This window comes from Eimeria tenella, genomic scaffold, assembly GCF_000499545.2.
Source record: "Eimeria tenella Houghton genomic scaffold, Eth_scaff29, whole genome shotgun sequence".
Taxonomy (NCBI): Eukaryota; Apicomplexa; class Conoidasida; order Eucoccidiorida; family Eimeriidae; genus Eimeria; species Eimeria tenella.
In genome coordinates this window covers 195,235-212,373 of record NW_013542775.1, presented here as the reverse complement: position 1 = coordinate 212,373, position 17,139 = coordinate 195,235, and the positions used below count along the sequence as shown (strand labels likewise).

Here is a 17,139-nt window from a genome sequence, read left to right as displayed (position 1 = left end):
TATATAAATTTATTTGTATGGAAGGCCGCAATAGCTTCTCTGGGCTTCGCATTTCCGTTCTCGATACGCCTGGGCAGGCCAGGCAAGCGGATGCTCTGCGCTGCAAGCGCTGAGGCTCACTTTCCTGAGATCTAGACTTCAAACCCAATTTTCGGAGCTTCAGACCTTCGAGCACAATTCGAGCCTTCTTTCATTCAAGCTGTTTCTTTCGAGCCCTGGAGGCTGTCCGTGCTTCCCCTTGAGTCGGTTGTCTCTCCTCTCCCTTCGTTTCTTTCTCTCTCTTCTCGCTGTTCCGCTCTCCCTCTCCTCCATTGCTTCAGTGGCAATGGGGAAGAAGAAACAAAAAGGGAGCTTCTCTCTCGGGCGCTCTGGAGAAGGCTCGGGGGCAGGGCCGGATGACGGGGAATGGGGACGCAGCGGGGATTTAAGGGGCCCGTCTCGCGGGTCTCGGGGCAATCGCAAGCCCCGCGGGCCCCCTGTAGCCTCTGATATGTCATTCTCTGCAGCACTAAAGGCGGCTGGCCTATCTCTTCGTCACATTGTACCCGACGGCAACTGCCTGTTTCGTGCTGCTGCTGACCAGTTGTATGGGCAGCAGGCACAGCACCGAGCAGTGAGGGCAGCTGCCGTATCTTACATGTCGAGCCATGAATCATCCTTTTCGGGCTTTATAGACACTGAGGAGGAGCCCTTCAACAGGTACTTGAAACGCATGGCGACAGACGGCACTTGGGGCGGGCAGCTGGAGCTGCAGGCCATTTCTCTTGCCTACAAAGTCAACTTGCTCATCTACGTGGCTCCCGAAGACGGCTGGGGAGAAGGAGGAGGGGCCCACCGCAGCGGCAAGGCAAAGACGGGGGCCTCTGCCGCCGCACGACGAGAACGGGGGGCTGCGGACGCCGCCCAGGACGACGGAGGGGCCCCCAAATGGGACATATGGAAAATGCAGAACTTTGGGCCTTCCGCAGTCTGTCTGCAACTCGCTTTTCACCCTGACATGCAGCACTACAACTCTTTAAGGATGCAAGGGGCCCCCGAGGGGGCCCCCAGCACTTTGACGCTGCAGCAGCTGCAGGCTCATAGCGACAGCTGGGAGGGTCAGGGAGAAGAGGGCGTCCCTCAAGAAAATTCAGAAGTCTCAACAAAGGAGGGGCCCCCAATGGAACCGACACTCCAATCGAACAAGGCAGCAGCACTGCAGGAGCCAGCAGCAAATGAACCCAGCGCAACCATCAACAGCAGCAGCTGCAGCAGCAGCAGATACGTGGGCCTCCCGCCGGATAAAATGTTGGGGGCCCTCCGGGCAGTGGCATCTCTGACCAACATGGGGCCCCTGTGCCCGGCCTGTGCAGCTTGCTGTCGAGCTGCGTGGCGGCGGGGGGCCCTAACAGCGCAGCTTAACTCGTGGGGGCCCCTGGGCCGCCCCTCTCTTTTTCGCTATGTGCCTCTAGCAGCAGAAGCTGCACAAAAGGTAGGGGAGAAGCCCGTCAAGAGCCTCCAGAGCGCAGCACGCTTGAGGACCAACTATTCCCTTCGCCACAGAGGCCGGAGCTGCCTCGCAGCCATCTGGCCCCGCAGGCGCCAACGAGTCGCCACCTCTACCGATTCCAGAAGCAGCACTAGCAGCACTGACAGCAGCAGCGAGAGCAGCAAGGCAGAGTCTGAGGGAGTCAACGGAGATGGTAGGGATGCAGCTAAAGACGGGGCCTCTCACCTCAACGTGTTAGTGGCCGTGCTGCAGCCGCCACCAGGCAGTAGCAACACCTCGGAGGTCTACTTGCACCGAAATTTGATAGACAGTGGCAGCGGCAGTACGGGCAGTGCCGGCGCTGCTTTAGACGGCCTTTTTTCCATTGACTCCATCAGCTTGCGCCTCCACAACTGCACGAACCCTCCGCCAGCAGCGCCAGCAGTACCTGCAGAATCCGCCGCAGCTTCGCCTTCGCCTCGCCGCAGGAGGGCGCCATTAACTACAACGGCTGCAGCAGCAGCAGAAGCATTGGGATCCGCGCATGCAAGGCCATTGCCACCAGCAGCAGTGGCAGGAGCTCCAGCAACACCGGAAGACCTGTCTCAGCCCGCAACAGGCGGAATCGATGGAGCCGAGCCAGTTCAGCGTGCAGCAGCAACAACGGCAGAAGCAACTGCAGCAGACGCAACAGCAGAAGCAACAAGGGCAAAGGGAGCAGGAGCTGTAGTAGCAGCAAAAGAGGTCTTGCTGCCATGCAGGGTGTGGGCGGGCCCCACACTATTGAGAATAGAACGCCCCCCATTGCTGCAGCCCAGCAACGCCAGCAGCAGTAACGGCACAAACAACAGCATTAAAGGCACCGGCAGCAGCAGGAGGGCGGTCTCTCTTCCTTCACTGCGTATCCGCTTGTTGCCTTGTGCTCGTTTGTGGCTTACTGGCGAGGCAGCAGCAGCAGCAACAGCAGCAGCAACAGGTTCGCCGTGTTTCAAAGTGACAACAACAGGCACAGGAGGCGAAGTTTCCGTCGTCGAGGTAGAAGCAGGGCCAGATGCTGCCGCCGCTGTTGCTGCTTCTGCGGCTGCCGGTGCTGCTGTTGCTCGGGGTGGCGAGAGTGGTGCTGCTGATGCCAAGGCGGAAAGTTCGACTCAGCAGCAAGAAAAGCAGCAGCAGCTGCAGCAGCTGCAGCAGGTGGCAAAAAAAGGAAGGATGACTAAAAAGGAGCGGGCGGAACTGAAAAAGGCAAAGAAACTGCAGAGGTGGGGGGTGATGCAAGCCACAATGCATGCGTAGAAGATTGACACATGTGCAGTGTAGATACACGGGTAAAGGGACAGCGAGACAGATGCCGGCACAGGCTACTCTAGCCTCTAAAATACACAGAGAAATGTAAATAGAGGCTTGGGTTCCGAGCTGCAGGGCTGTGGCTCTAGAAATCGGTGCTATGGGTTGAAACGTGATCCCTAGTGCTTTGCTGTGTGCTGTCGCAGGGAACTTTTTAGGGCTGAGCGACGCCGCACAGCTGCTTGCGATTCAGGCAAGGATGCGGTCCCCCAACGCAGTAGTGAGGGGGATCCTGCTGGAGGGGAGGCATCTTTGCAAAATCTGGCCGAGTTGACCCGTCGTCTGCTAACTGTTTAATTAGCTTTAGTGAGGTCCTTTTGTAGGATCTCTCAGTAGCATTTTTGCTGAGTTGCTCAATTGTATGTACAGAGCCGTGCAGGAGGTGTAGTATTATCTCCCAATTAAGTCTAATTTTATGTACAGAGCTGTGAGCTGTGCAAGCGATGAAGCGTTGCCTCTCAATACGTAAGTCAATAGATAAATATACTGTTTTTTATGGGTAGGTGTGCATGGTGTACACCTAAGTCTTAGCGCTTAGTGTGAATTTTATACGTACAGATTTCTGTATTCGTTATGTGAAGACATTATACACTAGTTAGGCGGAACACGTATATGAAAGCATCACAGAATAACTATAAAGGTTCGCGAATACATAGTTATGTTTGGATATAATAATGCTCGTCATTGATTAAATGCGAGCCCCCAGTGTAATCAGGGTTTCCTGTAGATCTACGGGCTGACCTGGGGCTCCCGATGTATAGCAGGAGCTTGAGAGCCTTTAGGGCCTGCAGTCACGGTAGTGTTTGTCCCATGGCCCGTTTTATGGCTCTTCTGTGTGGCCGTTTGGCTGTCATTCAGCTGACAGTGTGTTCAGCCCCTTGGGGGCTTTGACAGCCTATTCCAAGGACTACAGTTGATAGAGGGGACCCTCGTGACTGTTACGACATAGTTTTATTTTTAATTTTTCAAAAATAGCAACGCTGTATCTGTCCGTCTGTAGACAGACCCATACACAGATGGAGGGACTCGGGAAAAAACACGAAAGCAGAGGTTATGGGCATAACCTCTAAACGGAGGTAAAAGTGAGACAGGCACCAACAGGAGGGAAAAGCAACAAAGACAAGAACAGCGATAGCCGTGAAAGATTAACGAGATACATATAGGATCAACGCCGAGACCGAAGCATAAACGAAAGGGGGAGCCGCGTGAATTCAATGACCTTCCAGTTCGATCGCTCCCGCCAGTGGCGGCCAGCATTTACTCTCTGTCATTGAGAGTTGCTTGTGCAACTCGGCATTCATATACACCTACTTTCCTGTTGAGCAGTGGATTCATCAGGAAACTAGGTGTATATAAATGCCGAGTTGCGATATGAGGCTCGGCGCAGTTGAACCAAGAACTAAACAAGTTCAGTACTTTGTTGGCAATTACCTCTGTTATTTCACCCTTTCTTTCTGGAAGTTTTCGTGTACGGACCGGTTCAACCTTTAAGTAATTACTCAGGAATACAATATTGTAGTTGTCCATGGATGTGTCTTTCCAGACATGTTGAGTTAATGTTGGAGACCAGCACACTGCAAAGAACAAATGGTTTCCATCACTGTCGAACGGCGCCTCTTTCATGCCCGATCCATTCATCCTCATCTGTCACTCTCTGCTCGCAATTTCATTTTTCATGTAGGTCCTTTACCGGAGCTTGCCTAGAGACCACCCACTGAATGGCTATTCACCAAGCTAGAGGCCCGATGATGCTGTTGAATAGGGGCAGCCCAGAGAGATGGTTGCCACAGAGTAAAACCTAGAACTGTTTTCTTCTAATAGAAGTCCCTCTGATGAGTTGTCTTAACTAGAGGGTCCGTTTCAGGGGCCGGCCATATACAAGCTCAGACAACCTGTGGCCCTCTTCGCGTAAGTATTCGCTGTGCACGTGCTCTGTTGATTTGTCTGCGTTTTGTGCTCACGCAGTTTGTGTCTTTGTCGCCTGGGCAATTTTAATTTATATTCGTGCACATGCTGTCGGCTTCTAGTGCATTCAATGCGCGGTCAGCTGTCCTCCTCTGTGAATAGTAATACATGCTGGGGGAGAGTCGGGAAGAGCCGACTGGTAAAGGGCCTACATGCGCGCATGTGATTGTGGGCATACACGAGACCTAGAGTCTGTTGATACACCTATCCTAACTACTAATTTCGTTATTCATCTATGTAATTTTTCATCCATATTTTCTGTGAGATTCGTTTGTTTGTCCGTTGTTAGTTCATTCCGAGTCTGACAGATTAATCACTTCGAGGGCTCGCTGCTGCAGGCCCTTCTTGAAGGCAGCTAGGCCTGAATACTCTTCCAACCGCGAGGCGCAACTCGTGGCTTCCCGCAGGAAGCTCAGGCCCTGGGATCGATAGGCAGACACTATACCTGGAGAGCAGCACGAGCAAGTCGGGCACTGCGGCTGGTGCTCCTTCATCAAACTAAAGTCTGAACAAAAGACAAATACACAACTCCCATAGATACATATATAAGGGCTAAATGCATGCATATGTGATCGGACGTACGCAAAAGCAATGCATGTGCGCATGTATACTTGCGGCTCAAAGGCAAATACAGACTGACAAAAGCAGGCGGGGCACGGGGTGACCATTTCAGGGGCAGTCAATGGCCACGTAAGACAGTCGCAACATGGTAAGCAACCGTCTGAACTGAAATAACAGATGCGGCGGCAGCGTCAGGAGTAGCTGTGCAGCAAGTGTAGTTTTCATTTCTAACCTGCGAAGTTGGCTCTGATCATATGTGGCGTGGCGCCTAAACAGGAAAAGCCTCCCTGCTTTTGCCGTTGCAGACCGGCGGCAGCGGCAGCACTCCCTCCTGCTAGCGGATCAGTCTCAGTGTGGGGCGCAGCAAAGCCCTGGGGATGTTGCGTCAGAGCAGCAAGGAGCTCCACGGCTACAGAACAGGCCAGAGCCCCAACACCTGGCCGAGTCACTGTGCACTGCTCATCTAATGTCCTGAGAGCAGCAGTAGCACTAGCAGCAAAATACCAGCATTACGAGCAATTCAGGTAGCACCAGTAGCTCCCAGAAACACAGCTGTAGACACCAGCGCCACAGGTCAATAAGCAATGGCAAACCAGCAGATTCTCTTAGAGTAGCAGCAGTGTCAGCAGCAGCAGCTGAGGCATAATCCACAAATGTCGCATCATCAAGACCACAAAGGACAGCAGCACATACAGCACAGTGCCACTACGAATCACAGTGCCAGTAACTGTGATTACATTCCTTCTTCGCATTCACATTTTTAGTACCAGAAGCTGCAGCAGCAACTATTGCGGCCGCATTTGTCTATATATGAACCAACCTGTGAGAAATGGAATCTGCGGGGCCATTGACGGCGTGGCAGAAGTAGCAGCCGAGTTTGTTGCCTCCAAAGCCGTGGCGCATTACTAGCATCGAGTCAAATCCAAGGGCCACCGTCACAGCCAAGGGAGGGCCAAGGCTGCCACGAAGCAATCCCGCAGCATATCGATTGTGTCTGAGAGAAACAACACTGCCAATGCACAATTTCACTGCTACCTATAAATATGTCCATGAAGTTCATGTATGTGCGTGTGTGCGTATGGGCATACATACGAAACATGCATTCACTGATTTGTAGGTACACGGATATGACATGTCCTCCATGTATCTACACATCTACAAAAGTTATCTGTTGCTATGTTGCACATAGGAACACGTGCATGAACACAAAAGTCGGAAGACAAATGAGGAAGTGCGGGCAAACAGGGAAAACGCACATGTATCTACGCATGCACGCGTAACATGCATGTGAGTATGTATTTAAACTTGCAGATGATTTGCGCTTCCACGCAAATGCGTACAGGCATGTAAACAGAACCTATACAGATGGAACACTCTTAAACCTTTGCCTGTACAGGTGCACGTTGGTGCTTATACATTGAGATTGCGCACACAAAATGTACATAAGCATTCGCATGCCGGCCCATACAAGTAAGATGTGGACGTAAGTTCGTGCGTGCTCGCGTGCACACGCTAATTCGTGGTCTATGTAGAACCATATTTATAGCGCGAAACAGTGCTTGAGCCATATGCGTATAAAAGCATACGTATAGGCCTGTGCATGGACTGCGTTCGCACGAACAAAAACATGCATGTGCATGCACATACGAACTAAAATGAATATGCATGCAATATGCATACACACACACAGGCATAGAGATAATTTCCACAAAAGTATAAGACATGCAATTGTTAATGAAGAAACTACACAAACAATTGCACAGAGAACAATTAACTACGGTGTTAAGATGTCAAAAGAGGACCTGACCTTTCCGCAACAATGAGCGAGGGCAGCCAGCGCGACTCCCTGCTGTCAGTCAGAAGTAGCACAACATTGTGCGAGTCAATAAGCCGCTCTAAAGTGGCCGTTCCCTTCTCCAGAAGATCTCCTAGGAGGAAACGGGGGTGACCTACGCCGGTATACACGGCACACGAAAAGGGAAGCCGTGCCCAGCTACCGCTACTTACTTACCCAGCCGCCTCTTCAGCTAACCTCTTAGTTATCTGTTCACGAGACCATGCAGGCAGCTAAAAGATACGCTCCGAACAGCCGGCAAAGTCATTCCAAAATTAGTGTCAACGCTTTCGACTGCAAAACAGGAATGACTACGTCCGCCGCAGTGACAACGTAGCTAGCTAGCCGCCCAGCTAACCACGCAGCTAGCCTAATTTGACTAGTTAGGATGTGTTTGTTGACGAACCAGGCATGGGGACGTCGAGGACGACCGCGTTGCACTCCATGCTGGGCCTGACTGCGAGAATACCGTCGCGCGCAGCCTCGGCCTTCAGGCGTCCCAAGCCTCCCTGAACACAAACGCTGGGTGTAGTTCCAGCCCATACTTGTACGCCATGCCCTAAACTACAGGCTTTAGTGACTAATACATATTTAACAGACGGTCAAGCAGTTCAGTGTTCGGGGACGGCGGGCTCATGGTGCTACTAGCAGCTATCTGAGCAGCTCTTGGCCTCGAGTAGGTGCAGGCTTTAGTGTCTATACAGAGCCTTAACCCTGTCCTAAGGTGTACGGACGTCAGCCGCGGCGTCTTGGTGGGTAAAGAGGTTCTGCCGAGAGGGGTTATTGAGGGCCACACGACCCCCGTCTACAAACGTTATGGCCCTGATCATTAATAAGGGATAACAACGTAGCTTCAGAATTTTATGACAGGCCAGCAGCACTGTGTATGAGCCTCATAGACTAGCAGTTTAAGTGTGAACCATTAGATACGGGATAAAGGACACCTTCAATTGTAGACAGAGTAGGCGAGGCTCATAGGGGCAGATAAGTGTCTCTGCCCCAATTCTCTTTGCTGCCTCAGTTTGGCAAAGACGGGCAGAAACTGAGGGAAAAGCGGGCTAGCACGAAAAATGAAGAGAGTTGCGGCGCTTTGGAAACAAACGGAAACACAGAGACAGGCAAACGTCGGCAGAGATAGAAAGGATAGAAAGGAAGCCACAGGCTACAACCAGTGCACAGTCTGGGAAGGAGCTTTAACTGCATGCAAGCTACTGATTAGGAGGTAGGGCTTACCTGACACCCCAAGAGGCCAGCAGCCTCGCTACTCCGCAGCCTAAGGTGCCCGCGCCAATTGCCAAAACCCGCAGTGACTGCAGAGACTCGGGGACGAAGGACGGCAGCACTCTCCACCTTCACGCAAACACAAGCCCTTCACGATAGACCAAGAAATCTGATTCCTTAGCCCAAATCCTCGGGCCTTGAACTGTGGAGCCAACTACCAGAATACAGCCCCAAAGTTGAGAGCCCAAAGATAGCTGTGACACAAGCCCTACTTTTCAAACCCTGAGCAGGCACACTCAAGAGCCCTGTGGGAAAGGCCTAACTTGCCTGATGAGCTGTATGTTCAGGTTGTCCGCCTCCTGTTGCATCACTCGTGGGTCAAGAAAACGCCCCAAATCTACATGAAAAAGGTGCTCTATCTTTGAAGAATGCCCAGGAACACCCCCCGGCACTACGCGCTTCAGCCGCCCGAGCACCATGGATGCCTTGCGTGGTGGTAATGCTGCTGCTCCACTTTCTGGAGATGTTGCCGGTGTCGGTGTTGCTGGTGCTGCTCCTGCTGCTGCTTCTGGCGCTTCTGTTGGTACTGCTGCAGGCGCAGGCGTGAAGGCCCCCAAAAGTTCTGCTGCTGTTGGCAGACGCACAACAAAAATGCGCGAGAGAGGCTCCACTACCTGACCCCACGCAGCCGCAGCCGCTGCTGCCGTCGCTGCTGCCCTCCTCGCTGCCGCAGCAGCATTTGCTGCAGCTTGTGGGGCTGCCACAGCATTTTCTGGTGACGAGTGTGCCGCGACATTTGCGGCGGCCTCCGATGCCTCGTGGGCAGCAGCAGCTGCAGTGGCTTCTGCTGCAGCTGCTGCAGCAGCGGCACTCTCCACCCGCAGGTCGAGCAGCCAGTCCCTGAAAGACAAAACATTGAGGCGCCGTCCGAACAGCTCGAAGCCTTCACTCAGCGCCGGCAGCAGACACCGCAGAGGCCACCCCAATGCTCCAGGATTTGACGACGGGTCCATTACGCATAAGTACAGCTCTTGCTCTTCGTGCTGCTGCTCCATCTGGTGCTCCTGTTGTGAGGCTGGTAAGAGGTGTCGCAGCCTTTCAAGCTGCTCCAGAGGCAGCAGCTGAAGCGATTCAGAGGCGACACCTGTGTTGCAGCAGCCGCTAATGCCTGTGTTGCTATTCATTTTGCCACTCGCGCCTTTGCTGTTACCGTTGCTGCTGCTGTTGCGGTTGCTGCTGCTGTCTTTGAGAAGAAGGAAGCATCCCCCTGCGAGAAAAGGGGAGGTGTTGCTGTCCAGAGAACGAATTCTCCGCGAAATTGCTGAAAGCTCCGCAGCAGTAAATGCCTCCCTTTGCAAGTGCTGCTGCTGCTGCTGCTGCTGGGAACGGTTATCGTGCATACTACACTCCAAATCCGCGACAAGTTCCCTAAGCGTGACTGGGGGCGCTGCGGGGACCGGCTGCTGCAGCTGCCGTATGTCTGCTGCCGGCCTCAAGGCTGGTGTGCAAATAGAGTAGACAGCGCGCTGTCTCTTGAGATCTATAAATGACTCCAAAACAAACCGGCACGGCCAAGCAGTCGCTGGTAACTGTCCGTACACCACGCGGCAGGCGCAGACTTCCCCCTCCTCCGCTGAGCCAGAGACAGCTCCTGGTGCTGCTCCAGTGGCTTCAGCTGCGGCCTCTGTTGAGTATCCGTCCGCGTCTGCTGCGTCTGCTGCTGCTGCCGTGCTTGGGGAAGCAAACCCTTCCACTGCCCATGTGAAGGGAGATGATGGCGCTGTGCAGCAATCAATGTCCTGCTGCTGCTGCTGCTGCTGCTCCAGGTCACGGCAGCATAGACGCAGCGTCCACAGTGCGGGGTCGTTGACAGGTAGGTACATGACTTGCTGCTGCTGCTCAAGATCTAACTCCTGCTGAAGCTCATGCTGAGCCTCCTGTTGGTTTTGCAGCTGGTGCTCGTGCTGCTGGCGGTTGGGGCTGCACCTGCTGCAGCAACAGATAGACTCCTCTAGGCGCAGCAGGCAGCGCTGCGCCGCAGCTCTGCTGCGCACTGCAGCAACGAGATCCTCCATGTTGTTGTAGACACGCAGAAGCCCCACAAGGGGTCGAGTGCCACTCTTAAGGCACCGCGCAGCGAATGGGGGTAGAGACATCAACGCGGAACGCCTAGAGGTCCCTGCTGCTGCTGCTCCAGGGGGAGGGGGTGCCCCTGCTGCTGCGCCTGCAGCAGCTGCTGCTGCAGCTTCCGCCTCCGCAGCTTCAGGAGATGGCAAAGGCGAGGAGTCATCGCCCCCGTCCAGCCATTCCCGGAGCAGCAGCAGCTGCTGCTCTTCCTCCTGTTCTTGCCCCATTGGTTGTTGGTGATGCTGCTGCTGCTCAAATTGCTGTTCCACTTGCTCCTGCTGCTGCTCCTGAAGAAGGTGATGCACGATATCCAGTGCTTCCGCGTCAATGCGCACCCTGCAAGGACCAGCAGCATGATGCCCTCCTTGTTGCACGTGTTGCAGATTATGCTGCTGCTGTTGTAGCGGCTTCGCTGCTGTGCAGCTGTACGTAGCGATAAGGGGCACCCACGGAGTGTTGAGCCTCCATTCCTTCAGTTTCCGCTCAGAGAGCAAACGCCAGAACGAGACCTCTATAAGGAAAGAGAAGGGTTGAAACGCGAGCAGATCCTGCTGCTGCTGCTGCGGATGCGGATGTTGCTGCAGCTGCTGTGGTGGTGGCTGATGCTGCTGCTGCGGCGGATGCTGCGACAGCGGCGGATGCTGCCGTTGTGGCAGATGCTGCCGCTGCTGCTGTTGCCGATGTTGCTGTTGCCGATGTTGTTGTTGCTCCCACTGCCGCTGCAGCAGCTGCTGGTGCTTCTTCTGTCGCTGCTGCTCTGACTGGGGTGCCTGAGGTGGTGGCGCATTCGGCGCCGCCTCCCTTTTGCCGACCATTGCTGCCGCCGCTGTTGTTGCTGCAGCTACTACAAGGATCGGTCTCTACAGGAGCCACTGCTTGCGCAGAGGCTTCGTTGCTGCTCCGAAGAGCGGGTAGGGCTTCACGTGCCGATGGACCATCCGAGCAACAGCAGGAGCTGCAGGAGCTGCTGCTCCTGCTGCTGTCTCTACAGCAGTAGTTTAGGTTTACGCAGCAACGGGTGATTGTGACAATATAATTTTATTGAAGATAACGCCGTTGCAGCGGATACTGGGATTAACTGTCTTGCTGTTGCCGCAGCTGGCTGCTGCTCCTGCCGCTGCTGCTGGTGCTGCTGCTGCTGCTCCTGTTGTGTGCTGCTGTCAACGGGGATAAATGTGCAACTGGCGGCCACTAGGACGTTTAAATGTCAATTGAGGCCTCTGCTGCACTGAACTCTAGATACACTGTAGAAGTTGCTGCTGCCGCCAAGCAGCAGCCAGCAAAGGGGACTGGTTTCTGCTGCTACCGCTACTGGCAGCAGCGTGGGGCCTGCGTGATGGTTGCTCTTCCACCTCTTGTAAGTGTCTGTTTTTTTGCCGCTAATGCGGCCTTTGGCACTTTTAGGAGCTTCCGGCAGGAAGAATGCCATTCCTACTAGTGTTGCTGCTGCACAGGCGTTGACCTTTCTGCAGCTGCCGGTGCTGCTGCCGACGCCCAGCGGCAAACGGGATGTGTGACATAGCATCGGCAGCAGCGCTGCTCCTCTCGACTACCTTCTGATCAACTTTAAGATTAACAGCTGCAGCAACAGCAACTTTGTGCGTGGCAGCTGCTGCTCCCCTGCCTCCGCTCTATGCGTTGGGGCTTCTGTCTCCAACAGGAGCAATAGCAGCACCAGCAACAGCAAAAACAGCTCAGAAGCGCTTGACTCACGAACTGCACGTACATAAGAGTTCTTCCACGGAAGGCAGCTAGCACCCATCGACTGCTTCGTTTGGAGGACCCGTGCTGCAGCAGCTCCGCTGCCGCCGCTGCACCCGCAGTAACACCGCCAGCAGCACAAGTAGGGCGAGGTAACCTTGTGAAGGCTTTCCTGCAGCGGCTATCATCGCGGCTTGCAGCGTGTCTTCGGCTCCAGATCACTGTAGCGTCTAGCTATCAGAGACAGCAACGGCGAGAACGGCTGCACCAGGACACCAAGGGCAGCGAAACCAGCAGCAGCAACTAAAGGGGAAGCAGTAGCAACTGTTCCAGAAGCAAACTCCGTGTCTCTCTGCGGTATGTGCTGGAGGGACAGCGGTGTTTTCTGCTATGAGAATGCTGCAGCACGAGTGGGAGCAACAGCGGCAGCAACAGCAAGAGTGGCAGCAGTAGCGCCTGCGGCTACAGCAGCGGTACAGCAGCTGCTTTTTCAGTCATGGCGCAAAAACGCTCGTGGAAAGCCCCAGTGGAGCGTATGATCCTTTCACCGGGTGCGCTACACGGGGAGAAGCCGCAGCAGGACCAGCAGCAACAGCAACAGCCGAGGGCGATGCGCGGAAGCTCAGTTGCACGCCATGCAGGATCACTTCTGCCGGCATGGGGGACTCTGCTGCTGCTACAGCTGTTGCTGCTTCTGCAAGCAGCAGGCGGGGGTGCAGCGGCGCTGTCCTTTTCCCCGTGCCCCCAGCAAGAGCCAAAGCCGCAGCAGCAGCCGCACCAGCGACTGCAGCAGCATCACGTGGTACACCCAAGGCGGTTTGCCTTTGTATCTCACAGACTGCCGCATGACCGCGTTTCGGGGCCCCTTGATGCAGCTCTTTCACTTCGGAAGCAGTGGCCGATCCACTTTGTTGAGAAAGCCTTAAGAAGCAGCCACACCCAGAAAAGGCCAGTGACAGGGGTTCTCCATATCCCGCGAAGTTCTCTGATGAGGGCCCCCCAAGCGGCTCTGAGCGGGTTGAGGGGCGCCTTGTTTGGGAGAAAGAGAATCAAAATACACAGCGAAGAACAAATGGACAAAGCCCTCGCAAGAGGGGTGCCGCTCGCGTTAGCAAGCCATAAACCCTAAGCCTGAACTCTGAAATCTAGGCCGTTGGCGTTTATTCATTAAGTTTCTTCCACAAGTTCTAGCCTTAGATCCTCTTCCCAGCTGAATCCATCCTGGGACAACTCAGCCAGAATAACTGTTATTTCAGTGCAGCTCCAGCAGCTCTCACATCCACAGTTTAGAGTTTAGGGTCTAGAACTGACATCTGTGGTCTTGTGCTCTGTTTGCAGATCGATGGAAGTGTGCGGCGACCTTCACTGCCATCGTCCCCCCTTCAATCCGGTGCTGCTGCTGCGCCTGGAACACTTGCTGCAGCAGTTATTGAGTAGCAACGGCGGCAGCAGTGTCCGAAGCAGTAACGCTGCGCTTTCTGAATTAACTCGTTGGCTCTGCGGACGCAGTGAAGACCCAGGAGCCTTCAAAAAGGGAGGCTTGTTGCTGCTGCAGCAGTGCAGCACTTTGCTGCGGCAGCATGTACACCCCGTGGCACTGCTGCTGTACCGACGCCGCCTATTTGGGGGTGGACCGTTCGAGGGGGTTCCTTCCTGTGGGCCCACTGCCGGGGGCCCTCGCCTGTGGAGTGTGCAGGGTGTTGGGGGTCGCCCTGGGATCTCCCGGCCCTCTTCACAAGGAACAGAGAGCCCAGTGAAGAGCCCTAGGGACGGGAAAGTGCTGGCTTTGGCAATAGAGGGGGGGGCGATGCGTGCGTGCGTGTGTGCGGGAATGGCGGTGGGCCTGCAGCATCTGGGCTTCACGGACAGCATTGACGCGGTGTACGGGAGCAGCGCAGGGGCTTTGATTGGTGCGTTCGTGGTGTCTCGACAACTCGCTTACGAAGGCAGTGCAGTCTACACTGACTGGCTACCATTCTTAGGGCGTCGTTTCATCGACACACGCCGAATCGGCCGCGCACTCGGTCTGGGCTGTCTGCTGGATGGCGACCTTCGCGACTTTCTCAGCAGCCGCTTGGGCCGACCGCTCGTCAACCTGGATGCGCTCCTCGTGGAGGTTCTGCAGAAGAGACAGCCCTTCAACTGGTGGCAGTTTGAAAGGAATGACAAGAAACAGCCCCTCAAAGTACGCTGATGCAATCGCAACGCTTAGCGTTGCACCACGCATTTCACTCCAGGTCCTAATTCCAGGGCCACACGACCCAAAATTTCGATACCAAGCCCTGGGCAGCAAAGAGCCGTTGGCAGTTCAAGGAAACCAACGCATTTTGAGAACCTAGCAGGGTTGCCGTGTTTTGCTGACAAGTTTAGCGTGTCGGGCTTGTGTGGCTGCAGGTGATAGCCTCCGGGCTGCTGAGCTTAAAGTCTGTGACTCTAGACAGCTCTGGTGGAAACATAAAGGACATGGCCTCGCTGTCGGAGTGCCTGCGTGCGTCGATGTTGCTGCCGGGCTTGACTGGACCTGTAGTCCACCTGCCCTTGTGGGATCCTCCTCCAGGGGGCCCCACCCGTAGGCCGCTGGGGGACTTCCTGCCGATGGTAGCGTCCTCATCTCTGCCCCGTTTCGCTGCGGAGGCCCCCAAGGCCTTTGTGACGGAGCCTCTGGCCGACGCACTGCTCTTTGAGGCTGTGCCCTACCGAAGTGCCATCGCGCAAGGGGCCTCTCATGTCCTGGTCCTCCGCAGCCGCCCCGATAAGGCACCCGTTACGCGTCTAAGAGGAATAGAGGCGGCAGTGAGTCGACAGACAGGCTGTTGAAGGCTGATGTGCCCGCACTGCCACACCAAAGCGGCTTCCGCTGTCTCTTAGCCTCTGTGCCAAGCCGTTTCTTGTGTCAGTTTATTTGCCTGTTTGTTTGCTCGCTTGTCATTTCGTGTGGTTTCTGGCAGCTTGCTCATTTGCTTGTTTCTTCTACGTATAATGATGCATTTGCTTCTGCTAGCCGCTGTCATTCTTATATTCTGAAAAAGATGCACTCATGCTGAAGTTGCGTATAGGCATATGCGGGCTGTAACTTTGCTGCGAATGCTTTTTTCCCTTGCCTTATCCTCGAATGCTTTTTTCCCTCGCCTCTTGTGTGTAGGTGTTCTTCTCTGCCATTTCTTCCGTTCGCATCTGTTTTTATTGCCAGTGACTGCTTGTTTTTTTATATATGAATACGGCTTCTTAGTCGCAAGCCTCTTTGATGGATGTCTGTCGAAGCCTTCCATTTTTGTCTCTTTTTCGTCCGTCTGTATGGCTCTTTGTTTGTATTTTCCTACCTGGTTAAACCTGCCTCTCTGTTTCCGTTTTATTTCCTTATCTCTGTGCCCCCATTAGATGGAAATGCAAATGGCCCGGCGTTTCTTTTTGCGGAAGCACAGCGGCCTTCGTCCCGTCTACGACTTCATGAGGCGCAGAGGTCACAGGGAGATTTATATGCGAGATATGCTTCGTCTAAACGCCGCCACCAATAATCTGAACACCCTCATTTCAGGAAGGCCTGCAACAGTATCCCCCAAACAGGGAGGGGTGCCTGCAGCCCCCGCCTCGTCTGTGGGGGTCCCCACAGCCCACGCATTGGCGGTTGCTGTGGGGGGCTCCGAGAAGGAGACGCAGAAACTGACAGCAGAACGAACAGCCATTATTAGAGGCATCAGGTCTGGCTTCGCTGCTCTGTGGGAATCCCTCCAGCCTGACCCTGAGCTACGAAACAAGGGCGCAGAAGAAGCGGCTAAGGTGGGAGACCTACAGTAGCTAACGAATCACTGTATCTTGACACTTGCCAAGCGTCAGAAGCCGTATCTCCGAAACAGTTTATTTTTTGGCCGTATTATCGCTAATCTTTCATTGTTCCACGTCGCTTTCCTTCTGTTGATCTTGCCTGCCATTGTCCTTTTTCGTTCGCTCTTTGTGCCTCTACCTTTACTTGAGTTATTCACCTGCCCTTGTCTTCTCGTGTTTCGCCTTTTATGTGTTCCTGCCCGCTTGGCTAACTACTCACGTTCTAATTTCCTTCTAGTTGTATAGGTTGAGTAAGGGCTCCCTTGCGCTTCCGACACCTTTTCAGGTATTTCCTGATAACCTTCCCTTCTCCCCAGCGCTGAAGGGGACCCCATTGCCAGCTCCTCCTGTCTATACAGCGGAGGAGGCTTCAGCTCTATTATCCCCCGCTGAGCTGGCGGAGTACTTCCTACAATCGGCGAAGGCGGTGCAAGACCGAAGCAGCCCCGCCCTCAGCAACCAGCCAGAGACGAAGCCTCACGAAAGCCCTCCTTAATCACAACTACCCAGCCTCTCTGATGAGAGGACTAGCCCCGCGAGGGAGTCCGGGGAGCCTGACAGGAGGACAGTCATTCGGCTATCCTCAAAGCCCCCACGACACCCAACTTTGCATTTGATGGAATCAAGTCTGTCGAGTCCCTTGGAAGCCTCTAAAGTTCCAGAAGCTCCATTGCCCAAGAGGGCTCATTCAGAGTACATGCGATGGAGTTGTGTACCCGGCGAGGCCGCCAGATAAAGGCAGGCCTGCAAAAAAATAGCGGTAGACACAAGGTTCACACACGGACACGCTGCCCAACTAATTGGTAGAATTTACTGTGGCAAGAACAGGTGACAAAAGTATTAAGACAGCTCAAAAAAACGACTAACCAGGACTAACCAGGCAGGCGTAGAAGCAGAAGCCACAGCACAAGTCGAATCTCCTATTTGAGACCCCAGTATAGTCCCTTTCCTCTCGTCTTCGTTTGCTGTGCACTTCTCTCGTGCATACAACAGTCCTTCTGAGACAGACGACAGACCCCGTTCTGCCTATGGAGGCAGGAGCAAGTTTCCAAAAGCAGTACACCGTTTGCTTCGCCGAGCAGCCCAAGGCTCTTGC

At 54.3% G+C, this 17,139-nt stretch overlaps 4 protein-coding genes across 4 annotated transcripts; 3 read left to right on the top strand and 1 right to left on the bottom strand.

The window, feature by feature from the left end:
* Window positions 1-325: 325 nt before the first annotated feature.
* On the top strand, window positions 326-3,109 carry ETH_00021100 (OTU-like cysteine protease domain-containing protein, putative; the record flags this gene model as incomplete). The annotated part of the gene is made up of 2 exons (XM_013375589.1): window positions 326-2,727; window positions 2,959-3,109. 2 exons carry the CDS (start codon window positions 326-328, stop codon window positions 3,107-3,109), a joined length of 2,553 nt encoding a protein of 850 aa, XP_013231043.1.
* A 1,958-nt stretch (window positions 3,110-5,067) lies between these two features.
* On the bottom strand, window positions 5,068-11,335 carry ETH_00021095 (thiF family domain-containing protein, putative; the record flags this gene model as incomplete). The annotated part of the gene is made up of 7 exons (XM_013375588.1): window positions 5,068-5,282; window positions 5,571-5,809; window positions 6,159-6,332; window positions 7,146-7,287; window positions 7,579-7,681; window positions 8,406-8,522; window positions 8,717-11,335. The coding sequence occupies 7 exons, from the start codon at window positions 11,333-11,335 to the stop codon at window positions 5,068-5,070; spliced, it is 3,609 nt and encodes a 1,202-aa protein (XP_013231042.1).
* Window positions 11,336-12,717: 1,382 nt separating this feature from the next.
* Window positions 12,718-15,038, top strand: ETH_00021090 (uncharacterized protein; the record flags this gene model as incomplete). Its single annotated transcript, XM_013375587.1, has 3 exons — window positions 12,718-13,328; window positions 13,560-14,406; window positions 14,616-15,038. The coding sequence occupies 3 exons, from the start codon at window positions 12,718-12,720 to the stop codon at window positions 15,036-15,038; spliced, it is 1,881 nt and encodes a 626-aa protein (XP_013231041.1).
* Window positions 15,039-15,605: 567 nt separating this feature from the next.
* On the top strand, window positions 15,606-16,539 carry ETH_00021085 (uncharacterized protein; the record flags this gene model as incomplete). Its single annotated transcript, XM_013375586.1, has 2 exons — window positions 15,606-15,998; window positions 16,330-16,539. 2 exons carry the CDS (start codon window positions 15,606-15,608, stop codon window positions 16,537-16,539), a joined length of 603 nt encoding a protein of 200 aa, XP_013231040.1.
* Between the last annotated feature and the right edge of the window lie 600 nt (window positions 16,540-17,139).